We start from the raw sequence: 24,739 nt of genomic DNA on the forward strand, positions 1-24,739 counted from the left end.
GTTTACTACTCTCTAATTCACCATCTGCTCCCTAAATGTTTCCTTCCTCTTGTCTGTCACAGAGGGAGAAAATGTAGGAAAAGAGTGTTGGTGTGTATAATCCAGTAGCAGGAGAACAGTGTGTCAGAGAGGTTTATTTAGAAACATGTGGGTGACATATTAGCTTGAGCTGCTTATTAGACAAGGTGATTCATGGTGTCAACATGCGAGCTGATGAACGTCAGCAGGCGTGTCAAGCGTGTGTGGGACGGCGACTTCAGGGACCTGGCCGTGTCACCTGGCAATTTCTACCTGTGAGGGAATCTGTAATTGGACCGCTTTGCTCACAAATAGTTTGAGGCAAGAATGAATGACCTCTGGGGTTTTGTCTTTGAGCCTTCAGTTATTTAAAAAGCACTTTTTGGGATGGTGGAGGGCATTGTAATGTCTGTTTAGTCCGTCCTCTCTAGAGTTCTCTCATGTTGTAGAAGTGCAGACTGTCTCCGTTAATTCTTCTCTTCTTCCTCCCAACTGCTGGTCGGCTGAGTTCCTGACATACCAGACAGGGAAAACATCCTTACACACCAGGCTCTGAGTGAGAGAGCTGATTACAAGCACTCGTAACAGGGGTTAAAGACCAAGAAAAACTTGTCAAAACGACTACTATCTTTTGTTTTTACTTGCTTTGTGCCAGTATTGGTTTTGTTTGGGCTTGCCTGGCTTCCTGTGATTGCATACTTTGGGAGTTCTTGTGTACTACTGGCGGAGAGGAGTCTATCCACATCACAGAGCTTTTTTGAACCATTTTTTTACTCTAGTGTGTCGTTAACTGTACTTGAAATCTCAAAAATTAATAAGAAAATCCCAGGATCAGGATTTGTCAGGAGCCAATCATAGGCTATGAAAAAACTCCCAATGAGGCGGCCATTACTCAATGTAACTGTCTGATCCACAGTGTCATCTTACAAAGAACACTAGATCATCACACAACAACTTAACACTCAAAATGTAGTTAGGAAATATGTATAAGTACCAATATGAGTTTGAAATAAAATTTAAAATTATATATTTTAACGTTTTCCTATAATGAATTTGTCCCGGCAAAGCATTTCATTGGTTCAATGTCGAGAACCCTGAGGGAGGCTGACATCACTGCAGTGCCCCAGGCCCAGCCTCCGTGGCATCACGCCGGCTCCTCTGAGCGTGTGCCCAAATACAGTGCACCTTGCTGGGCCAGGGCAGGGGGCTCCTCCACTCTGTACTCTGGTCCTCCTGATAGTAGTGATGTCAAAGTAATGTATGTCACAGGAGGCCATTACTCAATGTCTGATCCACAGTGTCATCTTACAAAGAACACTAGATCATCACACAGCAACTTAACACTCAAAAGGTAGTTAGGAAATATGTAAGTACCAAGAGGAGTTTGAAATAAAATTTAAAATATATATTTTAACGTTTTCCTATAATGAACTGTGTCATCACGCCGGCTCCTCGGAGGGTGTGCCCAAATACAGTGCACCTTGCTGGGCCAGGGCAGGGGGCTCCTCCACTCTGTACTCTGGTCCACCTGATAGTAGTGATGTCAAAGTAGTAATGTCATGATATTTGAGTACGACAAATCATGAGGTACAGTTGATCAAATCCACATTTCGTCAATTCCTTCTTGCACCAACTACTGTTAAATCTAAATTTAAAAAATGTATAATTCCAAAAAAAATTATTATCAGTACCATATTGATTTTGAAAGTACAAAGTTATCAGTGTCACATCTCCAGATAAGAGTATAAAATGTTGTATGAAAAAAGGATCGAAATCCAAATATGCACAAATCGAGGAAAATGATGTCAACAAACTGTCATAGGCTGAAAAATACTTTTATCACCCACTCTTATTTCTCTCACTCTTATTCTTATGCCACAAATAATAATAATAATATTTGTAATTTTCCATCTGTTCTGCTCTTTCCATTATAGCGTGGCAGTCACCCGGTCCAAAGACATGCCATCATTTGGACCGCCTATCCCAGAAGGCGTGACCTTCCCCAAGTCGTCCGTGTTCCGGGACTTCCTCCTCGCAAAGGTCATCAATGCAGAGAACGCTGCCCACAAGTCTCACAAATTCCGCGCCATGGCGACACGAACACGCCAGGAGTACCTGCGTGACCTGGCCGAGAGGCATACAACCAGCACGCCCATTGACCCATCCGGAAAGTTCCCATTTATCTCCCTGGCCCACAAGAAAAAGGAGAAGAGTCGTCCGTATGCGGGAGCTGAGCTCCGCAGTCTTGGGGCCATTACCTGGCCGGTCCATGCGGAGGATCATGGCAGCGGCGGGGAGATCGATGCCCTTCTGGCCATTTCCAATGATTTCCTCATATTGTTGGACCATGACGTTAAGGCCGTGGTGTTCAACTGTGCCACTAAGGATGTGATTGGCTGGACGCTGAGCAGTCCGGCGTCTTTAAGGATTTTCTATGAGCGTGGAGAAAGCGTGTCGCTAAGGAGTATCAGCAATAACACTGAGGATTTCAAAGAGGTGCTCAAACGTCTGGAGGTGAGAAGTTACACACACACACACACACACACACTCCTGAAATTAGAAACAACTCTTACTCCATTCCCCCTGCAGTTCATAACAAATACAAAAGTTATGAACTGGATTAATCATCTGCACTTGTGCACTCAAACCAGTCCAATAAGGCACAGACTTGGCACCTGAAAACCAAATATAAGAAGCTATTTTTCCCCAACAGGTTGTCTTATGTTGAGATTATGGATACCAACCAGCAGGTTGCTCCACACAACAAGCCAGAGCTTTTTTTCCCCGACACTCACACACACACACCTACTTATTGCAGTATTTTGCATACACTTATTTAACTGTGGCGGCCTGCCAGGAATACATCTGGATCGCCACAGATAGATTTGGCACCACAGTTCATTGTGTTTAATTGGTTCCAGACTCAATCGTGATAAATTGAATTTTTACAAAGTAGGATTGAATATTAATAAACTGATTATTTTTGAAGTTATGGCATAGACAATGAAATAACACCCATATCGTCACCTTTATGTTTGTATTTCCCGATGTAGTCGATAGAATCAGAATAAATAAGATGGTTTACCTTTTAGGAGAGCAGAAGCGATGGCGGACAGGAAGTGACATCGGGAATTCAGAGTTGAGTTTTAGCTCACGTGACCTGTGTTATTATTCATTAATTCATTCATTTTCTACCGCTTATCCTCACAAGGGTCGCGGGGGTGCTGGAGCCTATCCCAGCTGTCTTTGGGCAAGAGGCGGGGTACACCCTGGACTGGTCGCCAGCCAATCACAGGGCACATATAGACAAACAACCATTCACACTCACATTCATACCTATGGGCAATTTGGAGTCGTTGTGATTATTATTATTATTATTATTATTATTCATTTATTCATTTTCTACTGCTTATCCTCACAAGGGTTGCGGGGGGTGCTGGAGCTTATCCCAGCTGTCTTTGGGCGAGAGACCGGGTACTCCCTGGACTGGTGGCCAGCCAATCACAGGGCACATATAGACAAACAACCATTCACACTCACATTCATACCTATGGACAATTTGGAGTGGCCAATTAACCTAGCATGTTTTTGGAATGGGGGAGGAAATCCGAGTATCCGGAGAAAACCCACACATGCACGTGGAGAACATGCAAACTCCACACAGAGAGTGGAGTTAGCCTGCGCGCTAACCACTAACCGCAGCGCAATTATTATGATTATCATTATTGTTGTTATTATTTTTGTTCCTGTTGTGAGATCATTTAAACCTGCAATAGTCTTATAGCTAAACATCCTCCTGTACATTGAAGGCATCATTGCACATCGCTAACATCGCTACGTGACATTGTTGTTGTCTCGCTGCTCGACTCAGAGCGTTCCAGAAGCACCTTTGGACAACATGCTCCTAATAACTCGTACACCTACACATTACACAGAAGCCATTCTGGCTCTTCACATGCCGTCGTCATGGAAACTGGTCGGGGGGGAAAAAAGTGTTGTCTTGTATAATTCTCAGTGCTTTAGAACACATTAATTCCCCCATCGTGGTGCTACCCACACACATGCACGCTGTTATTTGATTTAGTACTCAGAAGTGTATGACTTTCATGTTACATTATACATCTGGTGTTCATCTTTTAATCATTCACAGTACTCCAGGGCAAGAGGAAGGGTAGGGAAGTGGCCTTGGACCACCTACTTTCATTTTTTTTTCTGTAATACTCCTTTGTACTCTGAACGTATTTACCGGATGTTGTTACTAATTAGTTTGATGGGATTATCATGTGCTGCAGCTATCAGCTGTGCCACTGGTAGAAAGACAGCACAGGAAGTTGGTTGTTGAGCAAAACGTGCATTTCCACACAGGAAATGCACGGCACTGACCATGATAGCATGTCAAGGCCAAATGATGGGGCTTTGTGTAAAAAATGATGCATGGGCTTGAATGAGTGTAAGATTAAAATGGATGCCAGGGGATGGCTTCTCTGAGACATCCGCAGTGGGGGCGGTCAAAAGAAAGCACACGTGTGGGTGAGACAGACAAAGGGACCGCAACGAGCACCCCTTCTTGTACTAAAGTCCCAATACTGAGGTGTGTGATGAGATGAAGACGAGCTGAAAGAAGGTTCACATTCAGATGTCAAATTAAGACACATGTTAACTTGACATTACGCTTGTGACTTGTATTGATTGTAGTGGATTATGGATCATCTTATTATTACTCATATTTCCTATGCTTGCGATGAAATGGCTTGTAATAACATTTATTTTATTAAGAGGACCGCAATCTATTTTCTGCACGATATTTTTTTATATTATGCTGCAAGAGTGGCAGTACGAGCGAGAGCAATGTCAACAAGTGTACAAATAAAGACCACAGCTCCCCAAATCATATTTGCTGCCTACCTCTTTGAGGAAATTTGCTCTGCAGTTCAACAACATTCATTAACGTTGGCTTTTTTTGGGGGGGGGGGTGAGCAGAAACTCCATTGCTCTTTGTAAACAGTCTGAAAGTCGATATTCAAGCACAGCCAACACCACAAGTGCAGGACGGGTCAGTTTGCTGATGCAATTTGGGGCGTGGCTCAGCCGACACTAGCCCCAATTTTGATTGTCGGTTAATGTTGCAATACGATCTTTATCCTACTGTCATTAGTTCTCAAGCAAATCTTGTGTTTATGGTAATGGTAATGGTTTAATTTCATTTGAACATGCATCAGATTACAATTGAATGCATCCCATAATCAGTTCACAGTTCCACATGTCCAAAAGGAGTAGGAAGAAGCAAAGCTTATTAAATCCTACATCTGGTACTTTTACTATCAGTAACTGTTACATTTGTTCACTTCCTGCTTTCCTAATATAGTTTTTTTTTTTTATTTTATTTTATTTTTGTCATGTACCGAAGTAGGAGGTGATATGAGCATCCAATGCCATAATGGGTACCATAGTAAGTGTCAATATAGTGATATATATAGCACATCATGACTGGTTCAAGACTCTTCATCCTTGTATTTAGCAAACATCAACTGCTTGTATTGTTTCTTGAATTGGCTCATTGTTGTGCATTGTGCATGAGACTTCCAGCTCATATTTTTTATTTTTTCATATTGTTTACAAGCCTAAATTATATTTTTATTTAAACCAGTACTCATGCTATACACCACCTGTATAGCATGAGTGCTGCACATCTGTTGGAGTCCTTGCAGAAGAAGATTAGCCCTTTAATATACCATAAGACGTCTATCCAAACCACTGCCAGTTTTGCCAGTAGCTACTTCATTGCTAGCTAGCTTGCATGGTATTCCAATACCAGATCCAGCATTTTTTTTTTTTACTTAGAGTTAATGAGGACTAAATTGCACCACCAGTCAATTGCTGGAGTGTGTGTGTGTGTGTGGGGGGGGGGGGGTTTGCAGCAGGTATTAGAAAAAGCGTCGCTACTTTGCAGCTTATCCTCACCGCTACCTGAATGCCAAAGGTTACAAAAACAGCTTTCCCTGGGAAAACATGAAAATGACAAACATACCAGGTTCATGCAGGGTTCCTCCGCAAGTATGGAATTTGGTTTTATACACATTTTTGTGTGCGAGCACACAATGGCTGACGCATCCAAGTAAACATTTGGAAAGATTGACAAGCCCTCTGCTCCTTTTCTACATTACCAAGCTATAACCTACTGGAATTGATATGCTGATAATGGCATACATTCTGAGTCCTTTCTTAGTTAATTAATCTGAAGTTTGGCTTTTTTGGTTAGGCCTGAAACGGACCAAATCAATATAAACCAAACACAGCCAGTTTTGGTCCAGAAAATACATTTGAAATGTATATTTTTTCATTCATTCATTCATTTTCTACCACTTTTCCTCACGAGGGTCACAGAGGGTGCTGGAGCCTATCCCAGCTGTCTTTGGGCGAGAGGCGGGGTACACCCTGGACTGGTCGCCAGCCAATCACAGGGCACATATAGACAAACAACCATTCACACTCACATTCATACCTATGGACAATTTTTAAGCACAAAAAAAACAATTAATTGAATACCAAATACCAAAATAGTTGTTGATTAATCGGATTGACTGATCGATTAATTGTTGCAGCGCTAAAGATACTTCTGTCATTCAGCTCGTATTTTAAAGTGTGTGATTTCATCTTTTTGTTTTCTTGGTTTTCCTCCCCCATGCTCGCTGATGACCAGTTCCTGACAAAGGGCTGTGAGACATCGGAGATGACCCTCCGTCGAAACGGCCTCGGACAGCTTGGCTTCCATGTGAACTATGAAGGCATTGTTGCCGAGGTAACTGTAACAATGAATATTCTGTAACACGACACATTCTGTCCTTTTGTCAGCCTTACTTCATCTCTAAATATCTCACTCTGGTCTCGCCGGTTAATTCAATTTGTCGCGTTCTATCATCTCTTTCACGTTCTCACTTTTTGTCTGGGTTTGTTTTGCACAAAAATGCTGTCTTTTCTCACGCCAAGGCTGTAATTATTATTTATTATCTCATTTTTCCAAACACTTTTTAACTTTCACGTATCCTGTGCAGTAGCACAATTGTATTTCCTTCTAATTTGAATGGAGGTTGTTGAAGAGACAGTGACACTGCTTGCTTTTTGTTCCAGGTGGAGCCGTACGGTTATGCTTGGCAGGCGGGGCTGCGGCAGGGAAGTCGCTTGGTAGAAATCTGCAAAGTCGCTGTTGCAACACTGACTCACGAGCAAATGATTGACCTGTTACGCACTTCGGTGAGCGTGCGTGTTTCCATCATCCCACCGCACGATGACGCCACTCCGCGCAGGTAGGTGTGGAGGAGGCTTTTCATTTCACACCCTAAGTTAAATGTCAAGTGAAATGGTGTGCGTGCACAATAATGGCCGCACTATTAGCCTGTATTGGTTTAGACAATAAGACGAGCCATTATGGAAATAGGTCTAATAGAAAATTAACATAAAAGAGTGGATTACCGCAGCTAAGAGACGCATTTCAGGTTGTCGTCTGTGACCTTTGGCTTTGACAGAGGCTGTTCAGAGCTCTACCGCATGCCGATGGCCGACTACAAGAGCAGCAGCAATGATAGCGGCTCCTTCGAATACAAGTTCCCCTTCCGCAGCAACAACAACAAGTGGCAGAGGACCTCCAGCAGCCCCCAGCAGTCACTCACTGCCTCACCGCAGCCTCACACTCCCAACAGGGCCATCAGCCTGGGGAGCTCGGTGGGCAAGACCCTGTCAGCTGAGAGGTTGGAGAGGGGAGCGGTCATCCCACGCAGTGTCAGCAGTGATGGACGCCCAATGGACACCAAAAGGTACAAAGGCACTGTTCATTGTAAAATACATCAGTAGCCAAATAACTTGTAAAAAAAAAAAAAAAAAAGAACAGCTGTACAAAAAGACGGCTCATATGAAGTGAGAGAAATACGCAAACAAGGTTGCAAACGCTCCGTTTTAGGACGTAGGAATGAGCATTTTTGCATTCAAGGATTGCTGATTTTCCATTCATACTTTTTCTGGGTGGATATGTTTTATTGAAGCCTGTTGATTTGTTGTCAAGTGCTTCAGTTTTGTGACTACTCTTAATAATAGCACTATGCAAAAGCACGTTTTTTGCCATTTCATCTATTTAACAGAGAAGACCGGCTCCTTAACACAACCAGGACTCAGAGACTGAATGTAATATAACCACTATTGCAAGAATGCAACAGAACAGACCTGTGGGCCGGTGTGATGTCACCAGTGGGCCGGAGTTAGGCCGCTCTAAATAATTACAAGATATTGTGAGACCTACTGTTCTCATGTTGCAAATCCACAGACAACTTTGGTGGATTTCAAATCAGAAACATATTTCTATATCGTTCATCCAGACCGTGTGTGTGTGTGTGTGTGTTCATGTGTTCATTCCCCAGGATGTCTCCAGGCACCGAGAGCTACAGTCTGGCTTCCTCCATGGCTCTGGGACGCTCTCCTCATAATCGCAGCTCTCCCAGTAACCTGTCCTGTTCCAGCGACGCCTCCGGCGGCTCGGCTCACTGGAGACAGAAGTCCATGCCAGAGCAGTAAGAATGCTAGTCACACTTTATGATGAAGTATAGCCCCAAACATCACACTCATATTGGCTTTTTTTTCTTCTTTTATGAAGTTTATTCTTCTTCATGCAGAGGAAGGCACTTCATTATTGAATATCTGCGATAAGAATCTGGATCGAATTGAACACAATTCTTTTGTTATACAAAGCATATGGCGTATTGACGCCAAGACCTCTCTGCATACGTATATAGCACCATATGTGTATGTGAGTGACAGGAAGAAAAACTCTGACAAAAATATGTAGATTCATTACAGTGCTAAGCATTCAGCAATAAACTGATGTGTGGGGGATTATTATTAATTTTCTTTTTACCAGGTTTGTAAGCAATCGCCATTTTTCAATGTTCAATGAGAGACAGGTCGTTGGAGAGGGCGGGTCAGGTGGCAAGTCTGCCCCCAATTGGAGCAGTCTGTGACCTTTGGCTTTGACAGAGCTTTACCGAATGCCGATGGCCGACTACAAGAGCAGCGGCAATTCATTCATTTCATTCATGCTTTTTCCTCACAAGGGTCGCGGGGGGTGCTGGAGCCTATCCCAGCTGTCTTCGGGCGAGAGGCGGGGTACACCCTGGACTGGCCGCCAGCCAATCACAGGGCACATATAGACAAACAACCATTCACACTCACATTCATACCTGTGGCCAATTAACCTAGCATGTTTTTGGAATGTGGGAGGAAACCGGAGTACCCGGAGAAAACCCACGCATGCACGGGGAGAACATGCAAACTCCACACAGAGATGGCCGAGGGTGGAATTGAACCCTGGTCTCCTAGCTGTGAGGTCTGCGCGCTAACCACTCGACCGCCGAGCAGCGGCAATGATAGAATCAAATTTGACACAATTCCTTTGTTATACAAAGCATATGGCGTATTTACGCAAATATAAGACAATGCCTCTTTTTCTCAAGACCATACGTATATAGCACCATATGTGTATGTGAGTGACAGGAAGAAAAACTCTGACAAAATATGTAGATTCATTACGGTGCTTAGCATTCAGCAATAAACTGATGTGTGGGGGATTATTTTTACGTTTTTTTTTTTTTCATTTTTTTTTACCAGGTTTGTAAGCAATCGCCATTCTCCAATGTCCAATGAGAGACAGGTCGTTGGAGAGGGCGGGTCAGGTGGCAAGTCTGCACCCAATTGGTCGAGAGGAATGGAGGAAGGAGGGCCCGAACGAGGGTCAACAGGTGAGTCCAAGACACAAAGCCATGGAAATGTGCTTTGCAAGTGTCCTATGCTATGCTATGCTATACATGCTAGTGTGTTTACATATGTACACAGGAATGTGAGGGAATCTGACTCATGCCCTGTAGGATTGCACGGAATGCAGAGTGAAAGCTTTTGGTTCTCTTGCTCACCTGTCTTTTTTATAAGATTTGGCAATGTGGGGGGGGGGATTCCTCGTCTTCCTGCCCCCATGCACAGTTGGCTAACCGACTCCTTGTGCGACTTCCCCTTCCTCCCTTTCCTCTGTGAAGACTCTTCCTTATTTCACCACCACTGGCTCTTGTCTCATTCATCCTTCCCCCCCTCTTCTGTACATCTGCTTCCATTTACTTGGACGCATTTTCCCATAGAAGCGCTTTTGCAAATGTGCTTTATTTCTGTCCATGCCGGTCAGTCAAAGCCACTGAAATCAAACTCCAGTCTCTCTGATTCTCTGCTGGGCCGTCCTCAAGTGGAATGTTGACCAGCTTACTTTGTGTTCTCAACCCGGAGCTGACCTCCACAATGACAGAGAAAGTGGCCAGAATCTTTTCATTTTGGGGTTTTTGTTGAAAGCGCTTTTTAGGGGGTGGAGGAGTTCAGGCTTTGCAAGTTGAGTCTAGAGTCCGGCTCTTCATGGTCTGCTGTGCTGGCTGTGGTTTAGCATTGTGTGCTTCTGTCGTCCTCCGTAGTTAACGTCTTGACCTGAAAGTCATAATCTATCAGGATGTGGCCCGCTTGTGTGCCCGGATATAGATCGTCACGTAGAGGAATGCATACTATTGAGTTGTTTCTGCAGACAAGTATACATTTGGGTTGTAAGATTGAGTAAATTGATCATTTCCATAAAATGTATTCATTCATTCCAATCTTAGAAGACCACTAGCAGTCATTTTTGACACAGTAAATAGCGGAATCATACAAAAATACAAAACACATTTCCAGGAATTCATACATTTTGGTGAGCATCTGGATAAAAGTGCAAATGTAGGAATTGGGAACCTGGTGCATCCTCTAAAGGAGGAGGTGATGGGGCCTCTGTGGGCCAACGAAGGCCATTTGCGTCACTGTTGTTAGTATTCCATCCAGACGTAATAGTGGTCATGGACCCACGTCCAACCAAGGTGGCTGTGCCTTGTTTATTTGAGCAAGGCTAAATTATTTTGAACGAAAATACGGCGTTGTATCTGAGATAAAGATGGCGTCTCCCTCTGGTCAGAACTCATCAAGGCTGCTCGGATGAGACAACCTGAGCAAATCGATTGAATGACCTGGATGACTGGGAATATTCACCGGCATGCGAATAAAGTGTCTTTTAGGGTCATATATGGTGAGGCTGACCTTTTAAGAGATATTTATGGCAACTCTTATTACAAACAAGTAGTCACAGACTGCCTTTTGCACTCAAACAAACAAACAAGCAGGCATGCACGTGTCAGCCATTTCTAATGAGCACCGAAACGCCCGCGGGCAGCCGTGCGTGGACGACCGTGTGCATAGTAATGCTAAGAGAGATAAGAGGGGGTGTCCAAATTTGCAAAATCATCTGAGCAGATGTTGTGATAGGTCCCACTGCGGTTTCGGTTGTGGTGCTGTGATCCTGATATGCCTCTTCTGGGGGTCATGTTGCGTAATATGTGGACAATTACACAACGGTCACATTTTGTAGAGTATTTCACTTCAACACACACACACACACACTCATTCACACGGCACAGCTTGCCCAGAACAAGCCCAGCAGGGACTGTCGAGGGACAAATTTTCTTGAGTTGAATGACAAGTGATGTGTATTTCTTTCATAGAAACAGCAGCCACAGAATGAAAACTGTATCTGTGTCATGAGTGAAATTACACTCCTCCATTAAAAACACATAACATAAAATTCCCGCTTGAACCTCCGTGTGTTTGGAATGTCCTTTCCACCAACCTTGGCCGTGTGTTCCGGTGTTTTTCCCCCTGCAGAGGCACCGGTCTCTAAATCTGGGCAAGGCTACTCTGGAGGACCTCGCATCCAAAGACAGGAGCAGGTCATCCATCTTTCCCCCAAGAAGAGCAGTCAGGTCGGTTTATTTTTTACACCAGTTCTAACATCAGTACTTTTATCCTGGCATACTTCTAACTTCATACTTCTAACATCAATACTTTTTTCCTGGTATGCTTCTTTCTAATATCAATACTTTTTTCCTGGTATACTTCTAACTTCATACTTCTAACATCAATACTTTTTTCCTGGTATACTTCTAACTTCATACTTCTAACATCAATACTTTTTTCCTGGTATACTTCTAACTTCATACTTCTAACATCAATACTTTTTTCCTGGTATACTTCTAACTTCATACTTCTAACATCAATACTTTATTCCTGTTATACTTCGAACTTCATACTTCTAACATCAATACTTTTTTCCTGGTATACTTCTTTCTAACATCAATACCTTTTTCCTGGTATACTTCTAACTTCATACTTCTAACATCAATACTTTTTTCCTGGTATACTTCTAACTTCATACTTCTAACATCAATACTTTTTTACTGGTATACTTCTAACTTCATACTTCTAACATCAATACTTTTTTCCTGGTATACTTCTAACTTCATACTTCTAACATCAATACTTTTTTCCTGGTATACTTCTAACTTCATACTTCTAACATCAATACTTTATTCCTGTTATACTTCGAACTTCATACTTCTAACATCAATACTTTTTTCCTGGTATACTTCTTTCTAACATCAATACCTTTTTCCTGGTATACTTCTAACTTCATACTTCTAACATCAATACTTTTTTCCTGGTATACTTCTAACTTCATACTTCTAACATCAATACTTTTTTACTGGTATACTTCTAACTTCATACTTCTAACATCAATACTTTTTTCCTGGTATACTTCTAACTTCATACTTCTAACATCAATACTTTTTTCCTGGTATACTTCTTTCTAACTTCATACTTCTAACATCAATACTTTTTTCCTGGTATACTTCTTTCTAACTACATACTTCTAACATCAGTACTTTTTTTCCTGGTATACTTCTTTCTAACTTCATACTTCTAACATCAATACTTTTTTCCTGGTATACTTCTAACTTCATACTTCTAAGATCAATACTTTTTTCCTGGTATACTTCTAACCTCATACTTCTAACATCAATACTTTTTTCTCGGTATACTTCTAACTTCATACTTGTAACATCAATACTTTTTTCCTGGTATACTTCTAACTTCATACTTCTAACATCAATACGTTTTTCCTCATATACTTCTAACTTCATACTTCTAACATCAATACTTTTTTCCTGGTATACTTCTAACATCAATACTTTTTTCCCGGTATACTTCATACTTCTAACATCAATACTTTTTTCCTGGTATACTTCTAACATCAATACTTTTTTCCTGGTATACTTCTAACATCAATACTTTTTTCCCGGTATACTTCATACTTCTAACATCAATACTTTTTTCCCGGTATACTTCATACTTCTAACATCAATACTTTTTTCCTGGTATACTTTGACTTCTAACATGAACTGTGTTTGTGGTAGTCGGACGGCCCCTACTCTGGACACTCCAGCAGTAACACTCTATCAAGTACGGCTTCCAGTGGGGGTCACAGTGACAGCGATAAATGGTACGAAATGGGGGCCGGCGGAGGCTCCAGCGGGGACCAAGGTGACCCAGAACCCAACGGCCTAGGAGGTGGAGGTTACCTTCAGGGCGCCTCAGCCGACAGCGGCATTGACACCAGCTCTTACGGGGCCTCGCACCACAACCACCCGCACTCGCATCACGGCAGCACCACCTCGCTGCTTGCCCCCAGCGGGGGCAGAGAGAGCAGGGATCGATCCCCGTGGCACAGCCCCACAGAAGGAGGACGCCGAATGCTGGAAAGGTCACCTGCGGCTGCTGAGTCCCCAGGTCCTCCGGCAGAAAGGAGCCTGGAAGGTACCGGTCGAACCCCTCCTACTCATCTCCTGGTTCGTGACAGCAGCACCTTCAGTCTGAGTGATGGCGGCTCCCACTCGAGGTTCGTCTGCCGTGTGCACAATTTTATGATGAGCTTGATTGTTACATCGCCGTTGATACTTTTTTTTTCAACAGGCTTAGCTCCCCTCGCGATGAATCATCTTCAACCACATCACCATCATCCCAGTCTTCGGTGTCTCCTGGACCAAAGAGCTTCTACCCTCGGCAGGGAGCTCAGTCCAAGTACCTGATAGGCTGGAGGAAGCCCGGTTCCACCATTAATTCCGTTGACTTTGGAGACACGCGCAAGTAAGTTCTGTCACCAAATAAAGATATTGTGTTAGAAAAATTGGTATATCCGTATCGGCGATACTGATATACCAACAGGTGACTTGAGTTAGAGCTTTTCTTCCAGTGACTCACACAAACCGTTGACCTGAAGATGCTTGGCAAGTCTGCTGAGGAGACATTTCAGGGTTTCCCAGTGGCGACGTTGCGAGTTGAGAGCCCTCAAAGGGCGTCTAAATTGTCCAACCTCCTTCTGGGTGTTCAAGATGAAGTTGCACTTTCAATAAGTACGTTAGCATGTACCTTATGAACATGATGTCCGTTTTTAGCTCGCCTGTGGGGCAAAAATTAGCTAGCGAGCTGCCGCCAGAGAGGAAGGCAAAATGTGTAAACAAAGATGCTAGAAAGTCATGTTTATAAAAAAAGATTAGTGAAATGATCATTTCATCAATATCATTTAAATGATATTTAAAATTGTCATATTTTCTGGACTATAAGTTGCTCCGGAGTATAAGTCACACAAGGCCAAAAATGCATAATTAGGAAGAAAAAAACATACATAAATCACAATGGAGTATAAGTCGCATTTTTTGCGAGTACCGTATTTTCTGGACTATAAGTCGCACAAAGCCAAAAATGCATAATTAGGTAGAAAAAAAACATGCATAAATTGCATTTTTTGCAAGTACTGTATTTTCTGGACTATAAGTCGCTCTGGAGTATAAGTCGCACAAGGCCAAAAATGCATAATTAGGTAGAAAAAAAATACATAAGTCACACTGGAGTAGTCGCATTTTTTACAGGTAACTACTTAACCAAAACACACATTACGTCCTCTTGGAAGGCAAGTTCTACCAATAAAAGAATAGAGAACAGGCTGAATAGGTGTAAGATATGCTAACACAATGGTTATTCAGCTACACAAAAAATAAACATGAACAGAAAAGGTGTCCAGTGTTTATGGAACATAAACACTTTTTTCCATTTAAACACTTTTCTTCCAGTGACTCACACAAACCGTTGACCTGAAGATGCTTGGCAAGTCTGCTGAGGAGACATTTCAGGGTTTCCCAGTGGCGACGTTGCGAGTTGAGAGCCCTCAAAGGGCGTCTAAATTGTCCAACCTCCTTCTGGGTGTTCAAGATGAAGTTGCACTTTCAATAAGTACGTTAGCATGTACCTTATGAACATGATGTCCGTTTTTAGCTCGCCTGTAGGGCAAAAATTAGCTAGCGAGCTGCCGCCAGAGAGGAAGCCAAAATGTGTAAACAAAGATGCTAGAAAGTCATGTTTATAAAAAAAGATTAGTGAAATGATCATTTCATCAATATCATTTAAATGATATTTAAAATTGTCATATTTTCTGGACTATAAGTTGCTCCGGAGTATAAGTCACACAAGTCGATCGCGATCTACCGGTCGATCGCGGAGGTGGTACTGGTCGATCGCGGCGTGACATTAAAAAAATATCATCCTAGCATCAAAGCCGTCACTTGATTGATATACAGGGCAGCCATTCAGATGACAACTGAATGTTGCCCTTCGGGTGACCAATCAAATCATACAACGTCTCTAAGTGCAGCAGAACTTACGATGTCAGCCTATCATCCATCCCCGTTACTTGATTGACATACAGGACAACCAGTCAGATGACAACTGAATTTTGACCTTTAGGTCACCGCTCATGCGTAAACAGCGATGCAAAGTGCTAAGCTAGTCGGCGAATTGCGTCAGATTTTAAGCCCTCGCTAAAGTTTATGGTCACTAAAATGAGTGAAGTAGCTGGACCAAGTAAAAAGGCAAAAACATATCACTTCCATACAGAGTGGGAGGTGGACCTTTTTTTTCACAACGTCTTTTTCGAAGTGCGTTTGCCTGGCTAACCTGGCTATCAGCAGCTACTGTCCGGACTATGCATCCCTGGCTGGTTCAATTCAGTGCAAGTCATCAAAGTAAACTCAGGTAATTACAAAAAATGTTCATAGTTAATAGTTAATTATGTGTGTTTTGCAATATTGGCTCATTTGGTTATGTAAGGTACATCAACATACATTGTACGTACAAATAATCCTCAATACATTTGAAAATAAATAGATGTTTTGCATTTTTGTAGTGGGTAGATCATTTTGACTCGGTCATTTTAAAAGTAGCTCGCATGCTGAAAAAGTGTGAGCACCCCTGCTCTGGAGTATAAGTCGCAGGAACAGCCAACCTATGAAAAAAAAGTGCGACTTATAGTCCGGAAAATAAGGTAATTGTAGTCCGTATGCGCGGGAATGATAAGCTAAATATTGTATGTTTTATTTTCTGGTGGCGTTGCACCACAATGAATTACATTGTGACTTCATTCCCGCTATGATTAATAATAATGGTGCCATGTAAAGACAGTTAAAGCGTCATCCTCACAGACGTATCACAATCTGAAGCATGCTCCACATTCTTGCTCAAAGCTACTTGGAGGGATCAATCAACTCAGCAAACTTCCAGCTAGGGATGCCCCCTCCCTTTTGCGGGGCTTGATTCCCCCCTTGTGGTTGTAGAGGAGATTACACAGAATTCCCAAGACGGTCTTTTGCATCTTTTTGCCATCTTTTTGTCGTGTGTCATCAGGAAATCCCCGGTGGAAAGTGGGGGGGATGCTATTCCAACCCCGGCAGCCAGGCCTTCACTGAGGGACATGCACGCTCCGCAGCCCCATGCTAAGTCTACTGTAGAGGAAGATGTGAAGAGGCATGGCGCCCAGGACAGCCCCCTGCCCCCACGCAGACATAAGGACAAGGTAATGGCCATGTGGGGTTGTTAAACTGACACTAAATAATCACTTAGGGAATCCATGCAAATGAACAGGTGGTGGCCACATACTGAAAAATACTATACTGTATATTGTTTGCATGTTTACACATGTAGATATGTAAGTAAAAGTAAAAAAAAAACTATATTTCAGCTTTGTAAAATAATAAATTAATATTAGTATGAACTTGGCTATTTTTTTTTAATATTTGGATTTTTTTTCTTTTAATATTTTGACTGTATTCCTCTGATATTATAACTTCTTCCAACTTTATGCTATTAAAATGATATTATTTCTTTAATATTGAGAGTTTATGCTTGTAAAATTGTGACTTTTTTTCCTCTTTAGAATGCAACCTTTTACTCTTAATATTGTACCTTTATTCCCATAACATTATAACTTTTTCAGTTTTTACATGTTTCTGTTTTGTCATAATATTTATTTTTAACACAAAAAAATCTCATTTATATTTCAACTTTTGATACTAAAATTTGTCCTCATAATATTATGACATCATTCTCGTAAAATTACTTTTTCTGTTCATATTTTGACTTTGTCCATTTTTGCTTTTAGTGGTTTGTGAAATTCTGTTTTCAGAATGTGCCGTGGGCGAACCAAAAAAAAAACAAAACACACAGCCGTGGGCCGCAAATGGCCCCTTCGGACACCTCTGCGCTAAAAGCTTAATAAAGTGTAATTTCGTTCCATCTTGCATGAATATTATCTCATTATGGAAGCATGTGCCAGCATTTCTTAACAGCGACGTTAGCTGCAATATTAGCACAAACATGGGCGGTGTCCTGGCTGATCACACGGTATCACACACCATTAAAGTCGGTCATCTGGGGGTCGATGACACGGTGTTCCATATTGGAAGCCAATGTGCTTGTAATGATGAAGGTTAGACTGTTTCTTATTGTTGCTTTAACTGTTGGTTTAGTCAGCTTTATTATCTACGGCAGGGGCTTTCACCGTGAAGGGTTGTTTCTAGGGTCACCGTGAATTTAATCGTAACATGAATCCTTTCCTTCAAAGCACCCCCAGAAGTCCCCACCAAGCCAGCCCCCCAGCCGCCGTCGCTCCCTCCATCGTACGCTGTCAGACGAGAGCATCTACCGCGGCCAGCGCCTTCCCTCCCTGGCTGACTCGGTGGTGGAACCGACACTCGGAGCCGACGTTCTCTTCAGCTGCTCCACCCTCCCGCGCTCACCCACCACCCGGGGCGTGCCCCTTCGACGACCCTCCTATAAACTGGGAGTCAAACTGCACGGTAAAAAAAACAAATGAGATCGGCACCGATGTGCGTCGGCTCATCGTCGGCTTTTACTGTTGGTAGGCGACCTCTCCGCATCCGACACGTCATTGGTGGATTTGGTGGAGCGCCACCGCGGGCCGCTGCCGCAGGAGCTGATGCCCCTCCCATCCTCTGACAGGGACACCCCACTGGAATGGACACACCTCGTGGACGTGGCTAACACCTTTGAGAGTGAAAGAAACACACACTATGGTAGGTTCCAGCGATAGACACGCCACTCTGACGCTTTTGTCCACTTTTGACATGTGACGTGTGTCCTTCCAGTCCAGAGAAGCTACGTGTTTGGGGATTCAAACCACAGAAGCAGCGGGGCCTCCAGTCCTCAGCAGCCCCACATAGAGCTCCAACCCGCCCCCATGTCCCGGCCTTCGTCGAGGTAACAGGAACTCAAGGATAGGTTCTTCTCAATCAAGCAGTCTGATCAAATCAATGGATGCTTGTCCTCACAGCGAGGGTCACATAGGACTGGAGAGGAAGGTGACAAAGCTGGAGGCCATGGTGAAGATGCTCCAAGAGGACCTCAAGAAGGTAACGCACAAACATTATACACAAGATCACAACATTACATCAATGTTACTTCTAACTTCATACTTCTAACATCAATACTTTTATCCTGGTATACTTCTAACTTCATACTTCTAACATCAATACTTTTTTCCTGGTATACTTCTAACTTCATACTTCTAACATCAATACTTTTTTTCCTGGTATACTTCCAACTTCATACTTCTAACATCAATACTTTTTTTTCTGGTATACTTCTAATTTCATACTTCCCAGAAAAGCTTTGTTGGTTGGACCTTCTTCTAAATTGCAAATTTAGTCCTAAAACCAGCTCTAGTAGTCGCATCCGGACCCTACTGCACAACTCCACCCAGTTCACAGGTCATAGGTCAGCAGCAAGGGTTGACCTGTACATTTTTAAACTGTTTGAAACCCGCAGGAGCGAGACGAGAAGGTCCGACTTCAGGCCCAGATCAAGAGGCTTTGGGAGGATAACCAGAGGCTTCAGGAAGAGTCTCGGTCCTCCGCTGCAAAGCTCAAGAAGTTCACAGAGTGGGTCTTCAACACCATCGACATGAACTGATGCACCTCTGGACAGAAGAGGACACAAATGGCCCCCAGTTTCCAAAAGAAAAAGAAACTCTCCGTCTGAAAACACCAGGGGGCGTAGTTTGACCTGTTAGGATGACGCACAGCAAATATTTTTAGCTTTTTTCTGATTTTGCTGTGCTCTCATCTATTTTTTTTTTTTTTTGAGAAAGGGAATCCACGCCCCTCTTACGGAAGCAACGCCCCCCGGTTCCGATAAAGTGACCACAAGCCATCTACTGACCCTCCTGCCTTGAAACCACAGTCCTCTTCTCTTTTCCTCAGACGACTTTTTATTGTGCCAAATCAAAGCCAGCGGAACGCAACCTCTGCTCACCCACCGGACTGTGGGGACGGCTTTTCATTCCACACAGATGGAGACAGAAAATCAGCCCCCCCCCCAAAAAAAAATTGAGATTCTTTTGAACGATCCCGAAGGCTGATTGTTTCTCGGCACTGACGGGAATTCGTATCCATTCCAATGTTATCTCGTTTGGGGAGGGGGCGTAAGCGATAACACCCGACCTGTCTCTACGGCGCAGACCAGCCCCCCCGTCAATAGGAAGATGTTTAAAAGCCATCGGCAGCGGTGCCAACGCCATAAAATACAGACTTCTATGCGGAGTGCTTTGGGTCTTAAAAGCAATAGGGAAGATGCCGGGAGAGATTTCCTTGGATGGATGTGAGGAAAAAATATGTTCCTGATAACACGACACTGCTGCACATGAGCCTCTGTCCCCTTGCCCCCTTGTCCCCTCGTCCCCTTGTCCCCTTGCCCCCTCTCCGCTAGCAAAGACTAAAGAGGCGAGAGAACAATTTCATTGAACGGATGACGATGAAGGGTTTATTTATTTCCTTGTATTATAATTCCGATGAATAAGTTTCTCTATTAGCACAGTACAACTGGCATCAGTGTTTAGTTCCTCAAGAAGAAATCTAACTATATAATTTAATGGCTTTCTTTCCTAATCCTGGCTAAAGCCTGAGTATCTTTTCTTGTATTTTGTGGTGCTCCAGCCTGCTGTTGTGTTGCTTCCAACGCCCTCTAGTGATGACCAGTGGAAGTGTCATGGTTATTTTATGTGCCGCCACTTAGTGTGTTTTCCTCTTAGAACCTTTTCGCCCGGGCTTGGTGCCACCTAAAGGTGGCGGAGCATCGTTAGCCAGCTGTAGACAATCAGAGGTTGATTTTTGGGAGCTGACATTAGGTGTGCTCTATGTTTATTGTTTTCAATTCCATACTTTCCCACGAGGATGGTCTGAGAATTCCGAGGTTATTTCACTTAAATCTACCTTTCAATACTGGAAAATGTGTGTTTATGTACAGGGTGAATGTACATGAGTCTATCCAGCCGTGCCTACAGTCACTATGGTCATTTCCTCCCAGGGTCCAACGTGCCTTTGAAACAGCACCTGGCCAACACATGAAAGTGGAACACTCCTCTTCATCCCATGTAAACACACCTGCTAACACGCCAATAAAGGTCTAGTGTTTCTATTGTATGCACAATGGCAGGGGGCCTGGCACAATGCCTTGTGGTTGCCTAGTGATATACAAAAGGAAAAATAATACTCGTATTTGTACACAATCTTGCTAAATTATTTCCCTCCTGCATTCAGTTGCATGCAGAGTGCCATCAAATGAGCTGTTATTTTTAAAACAGTTAAAAAAAATAGTACATTTGTTATTAAAGCCATTTGAAATAGTGTTTTACAAATGAAACAATTCCATTCATACAGTACACAGTATTGCAGTTACACACACATCATGTCTTGTCTCACATCTTCCTGCTTGAGAATGTTGAGTGACTTGTGAAACGGCGCTCTCTGCTGGAGTCATGGAGTTTTTACCCCCCTGCAGGTAGCGCCATCAACCACTTTCTATTTCAGGCTATGGTCCGTATTTATTTAGTCATTCATTCATTCATTCATTTTCTACCGCTTATCCTCACAAGGGTCGCGGTGGTGCTGGAGCCTATCCCAGCTAGAAGTTTGAAAGCAGAGTTGTCCCAATACAACGTTTCCACTTTAAAATACCAATATTGCAGCCTTGAATATCAACCGATGCCAATATTGATAAATTATCGCTGTTTGGGGGTTTAATGTAAGTTTATCATTTGGAGAAAAATATATGCATTCATTCATTTTCTACCGTTTATCCTCACAAGGGTCGCGGGGGTGCTGGAGCCTATCCCAGCTGTCTTGGGCCGAAAGGCGGGGTACACCCTGGACTGGTGGCCAGCCAATCACAGGGCACATATAGACAAACAACCATTCACACTCACATTCATACCTATGGACAATTTGGAGTGGCCAATTAACCTAGCATGTTTTTGGAATGTGGGAGGAAACCGGAGTACCCGGAGAAAACCCACGCATGCACGGGGAGAACATGCAAACTCCACACAGAGATGGCTGAGGGTGGAATTGGACCCTGATCTCCTAGCTGTGAGGTCTGCGTGCTAACCACTAGACCGCTGTGTCGCCCGCTATGGTCCGTATGAATACAGATATTTTACAAGCACACTTTTCACTCTGTTTTTGTCCTTGAAAACTGCTTCCCATTCAAGAAACTATATATTTTTTTGCCATCATTTCGAAGCCATTAGGAGTTTTGGCCATATTGCGTTCATAAGATGTCTACGTAAGAAACAAGGCAACATCATAGAAACATCTTATTCAATTCTGTGAGAGGTTGAGGCTTAAAGATGGAGCGCAGAGGGAGTGTGTGTGCCTTTCGCATTCAGTTACACAAAGTACATCATCGGCGAGCTCAAGTCACTGGTTTGCGCGAGAGTGACCGGTAGAAAAGCTCCTGATTGCCGAGATACCGTATGTTGGTTTAGTGTCTAGATATGAGCTTTGTAGGCAAACGTACCGTCTTATATTTGGCTGTGGACGTTAGCGCCAGATGCATGCACTAGTGGCAGATGCCGATTACTATCACAGTTCTCATTTGTAGTACCTTGTGGAGTACATCCAACATGGCACATTAGCATGTGTTGTGAATGTAGGGTATCAACAACTAATTGAAGTTTACTGTAACTATACCTGTGTATCCAATTATAAACAAAAACAAAGGTTCTGTTTTAAGAATCGCTATAAAAATCGGTTGTAAATTTCCATGTTGAATTGCCTCGGTCTGATAATGGAGCTCATGCAGCTTGTTTAAAAACTAGATAATAATCCATATTTTCTTGTAAAGTGCTCTAGTTTTTGTAATATAACTAAGAAATGCCTGAATGATGCAGTGTGCCATGCAAATGTTTGCCGCATTGTCTCCTCATGCATTATGGTTCATCCCGTACATTTTTTTTTTTTTTTAACCCTCCATTTTGTAAAGAACTTTGCACATTTTTTTTCAAACAAATGGAGTTTACATACTTTGGAGCGTGAGAATGATCCATCTGTTGTGTGCAATCATTATGAAGATGTGCTTTGCTGTGCTTTAGTTTTCATGTTATTGCAATTTCTGACCAACAGGGGGAGGTATAAGACTTTTCCTAATTAAAAAAAAACAACAACAACAAACAAATCCCAGTTATTTCTTTCCCTAAAAAAACTGATCGGAGAGCAGGCCTGAAAGGGTTCAACCTGTAGTGATGCTCGGTCTGTGATGGCGGTTAGGAGGGTTTCATCAAGCCATGATGTGATGTAACCATGCCCACCGTGGAACTTTCCAGAGAACAGATACTGTTTGATTCCTGTGTCTATTTTGTCTATGTAAAATGTAAAGGTATAAAGACGACATTTGCAGTGATCACAGTATTGAAGTTTCTGAAATAAATAAATGCCATCATGAATTTGTGCCACTTCGTGTTTGCTTGTGTGACGTCTGGATTTGCTTTCTCTATGCCTGCTTTACAGATTACGGTTAGATTATTATTTACAGTAAGTCCCCCCCCCCCCTTTCATAGCTGTCTCAGGCAATGCCTGTTATGACAGAGTATTAAAATAATGGCAAATTTCTAAGCAAAAAGGGGCAACACTGGGGAAAAAAATTCAAGAATAAAGTCATAAACCTGTGAGAGTGAAGTCGTAAATTTATGAGAAAAAAGTCATGGATTTACGACAAATAAGTTGTAAATTTACCACAATAAACTCGTACATTTAGGAGGAAGAACATATGTAAATTTACAACAAAAAAAGTTGGAATATTGCGAGAAAAAAAGTGTTAATATTGCCTTTGCCCAAGGCCAAAGATCACATCAGGACCCCCCCTTTTCAGGGCTATTTTTCATAGCCTGCGACAGCTATGAAAAGGGGGGGTACTGATGTGAGCGATCAGTAAGTCTTCCTTACCCTGACCCTCCACACGCCCAAGGCCAAATATCACATCAGTACCCCCCTTTTCATAGCTGTCACAGGCTATGAAAAATAGCCATGAAAAAGGGGGGTACTGATGTGATCTTTACAGTAACTATGTCTGTATATCCAATTATATTGTAATATAATTGTAATTATATTGTAATATCACATCAGTACCCCCCTTTTCATAGCTGTTGCGGGCTATGAAAAATAGCCATGAAAGGGGGGGTACTGATGTGATCTTTACAGTAACTATACCTGTATATCCAATTATTTTGTAATATAATTGTAATTATATTGTAATATCACATCAGTACCCTCCTCTTCATAGCTGTCGCAGGCTATGAAAAATAGCCATGAAAAGGGGGGGTACTGATGTGATCTTTACAGTAATTATACCTGTATATCCAATTATATTGTAATATAATTGTAATTATATTATAATATCACATCAGTACCCCCCTTTTCATAGCTGTTGCAGGCTATGAAAAATAGCCATGAAAAGGGGGGGTACTGACGTGATCTTTGGCCTTGGGCGTGTGGAGGGTCGGGGTAAGCAAGACGGTAAAAAGAATGGCTAGCCTTGCTAATCTGTTTGTGCTCACCTGCTCTGTTTTGCTGCCACATTATAAATAAAAAAAATCCTGAAACAAGAGGAAAGTTTCCATCCTTCCTGAAGAGCTAAGCTCTATTTTCCCTCTGACACATATGACATGTAATATTACGACATTATTCTCGTAAAATTCAGACTTTTTCTTGTAATATTATGATTTTTTTCACTTAAAATTTGCTAATTTATTCTTGTAAATGTACAATGTTTGAAATGGTAAATTTATGACTTTTTTTCCTCTTATTGATGACTTTGTTATCGAAATCCCTCTTTTTTCGTGGCAGATTCACCTGCATTGTTCTCCCCCCCACATGATGCATAAAGAGCCTTGTAACATCATTCACTGGCCTTCTGTGAGCGATCAGTAAGTTTTTAATTAAAGCTAAACATTGTTACTTGCATCCAGCAATGCACTAATGGGAAATTTTAAGTGCTGTTCAGGTGTTGAAAGATCCAGCTAGTTGTGCAATGAAAACATATTTGTTTGCCACTTGAGCCAACCTACAATTTTGAAGTCAAGCCAAAAATAAAATGTAAGAAAAAT

The 24,739-nt window shown here is 42.4% G+C and overlaps 1 protein-coding gene across 1 annotated transcript in view; it reads left to right on the forward strand.

Moving 5' to 3' along the window:
* sipa1l1 (signal-induced proliferation-associated 1 like 1) overlaps positions 1-23,080 on the forward strand; it is a 64,077-nt gene extending 40,997 nt beyond the window's left edge. Inside the window, exons 10-24 of the mRNA XM_058065489.1 lie at positions 1,953-2,532; positions 6,719-6,817; positions 7,147-7,322; positions 7,542-7,829; positions 8,427-8,576; positions 9,670-9,800; positions 11,782-11,879; positions 13,371-13,852; positions 13,927-14,100; positions 16,690-16,858; positions 17,906-18,140; positions 18,207-18,377; positions 18,450-18,561; positions 18,635-18,713; positions 19,129-23,080. Coding sequence (XP_057921472.1) covers positions 1,953-2,532; positions 6,719-6,817; positions 7,147-7,322; positions 7,542-7,829; positions 8,427-8,576; positions 9,670-9,800; positions 11,782-11,879; positions 13,371-13,852; positions 13,927-14,100; positions 16,690-16,858; positions 17,906-18,140; positions 18,207-18,377; positions 18,450-18,561; positions 18,635-18,713; positions 19,129-19,272 — 3,088 coding nt within the window. The 3' untranslated portion in view covers positions 19,273-23,080. The remainder of the gene's footprint in view (positions 1-1,952; positions 2,533-6,718; positions 6,818-7,146; positions 7,323-7,541; positions 7,830-8,426; positions 8,577-9,669; positions 9,801-11,781; positions 11,880-13,370; positions 13,853-13,926; positions 14,101-16,689; positions 16,859-17,905; positions 18,141-18,206; positions 18,378-18,449; positions 18,562-18,634; positions 18,714-19,128) is intronic.
* Positions 23,081-24,739: the final 1,659 nt, after the last annotated feature.

This window comes from Doryrhamphus excisus, chromosome 1, assembly GCF_030265055.1.
Source record: "Doryrhamphus excisus isolate RoL2022-K1 chromosome 1, RoL_Dexc_1.0, whole genome shotgun sequence".
Classification (NCBI taxonomy): domain Eukaryota; kingdom Metazoa; phylum Chordata; class Actinopteri; order Syngnathiformes; family Syngnathidae; genus Doryrhamphus; species Doryrhamphus excisus.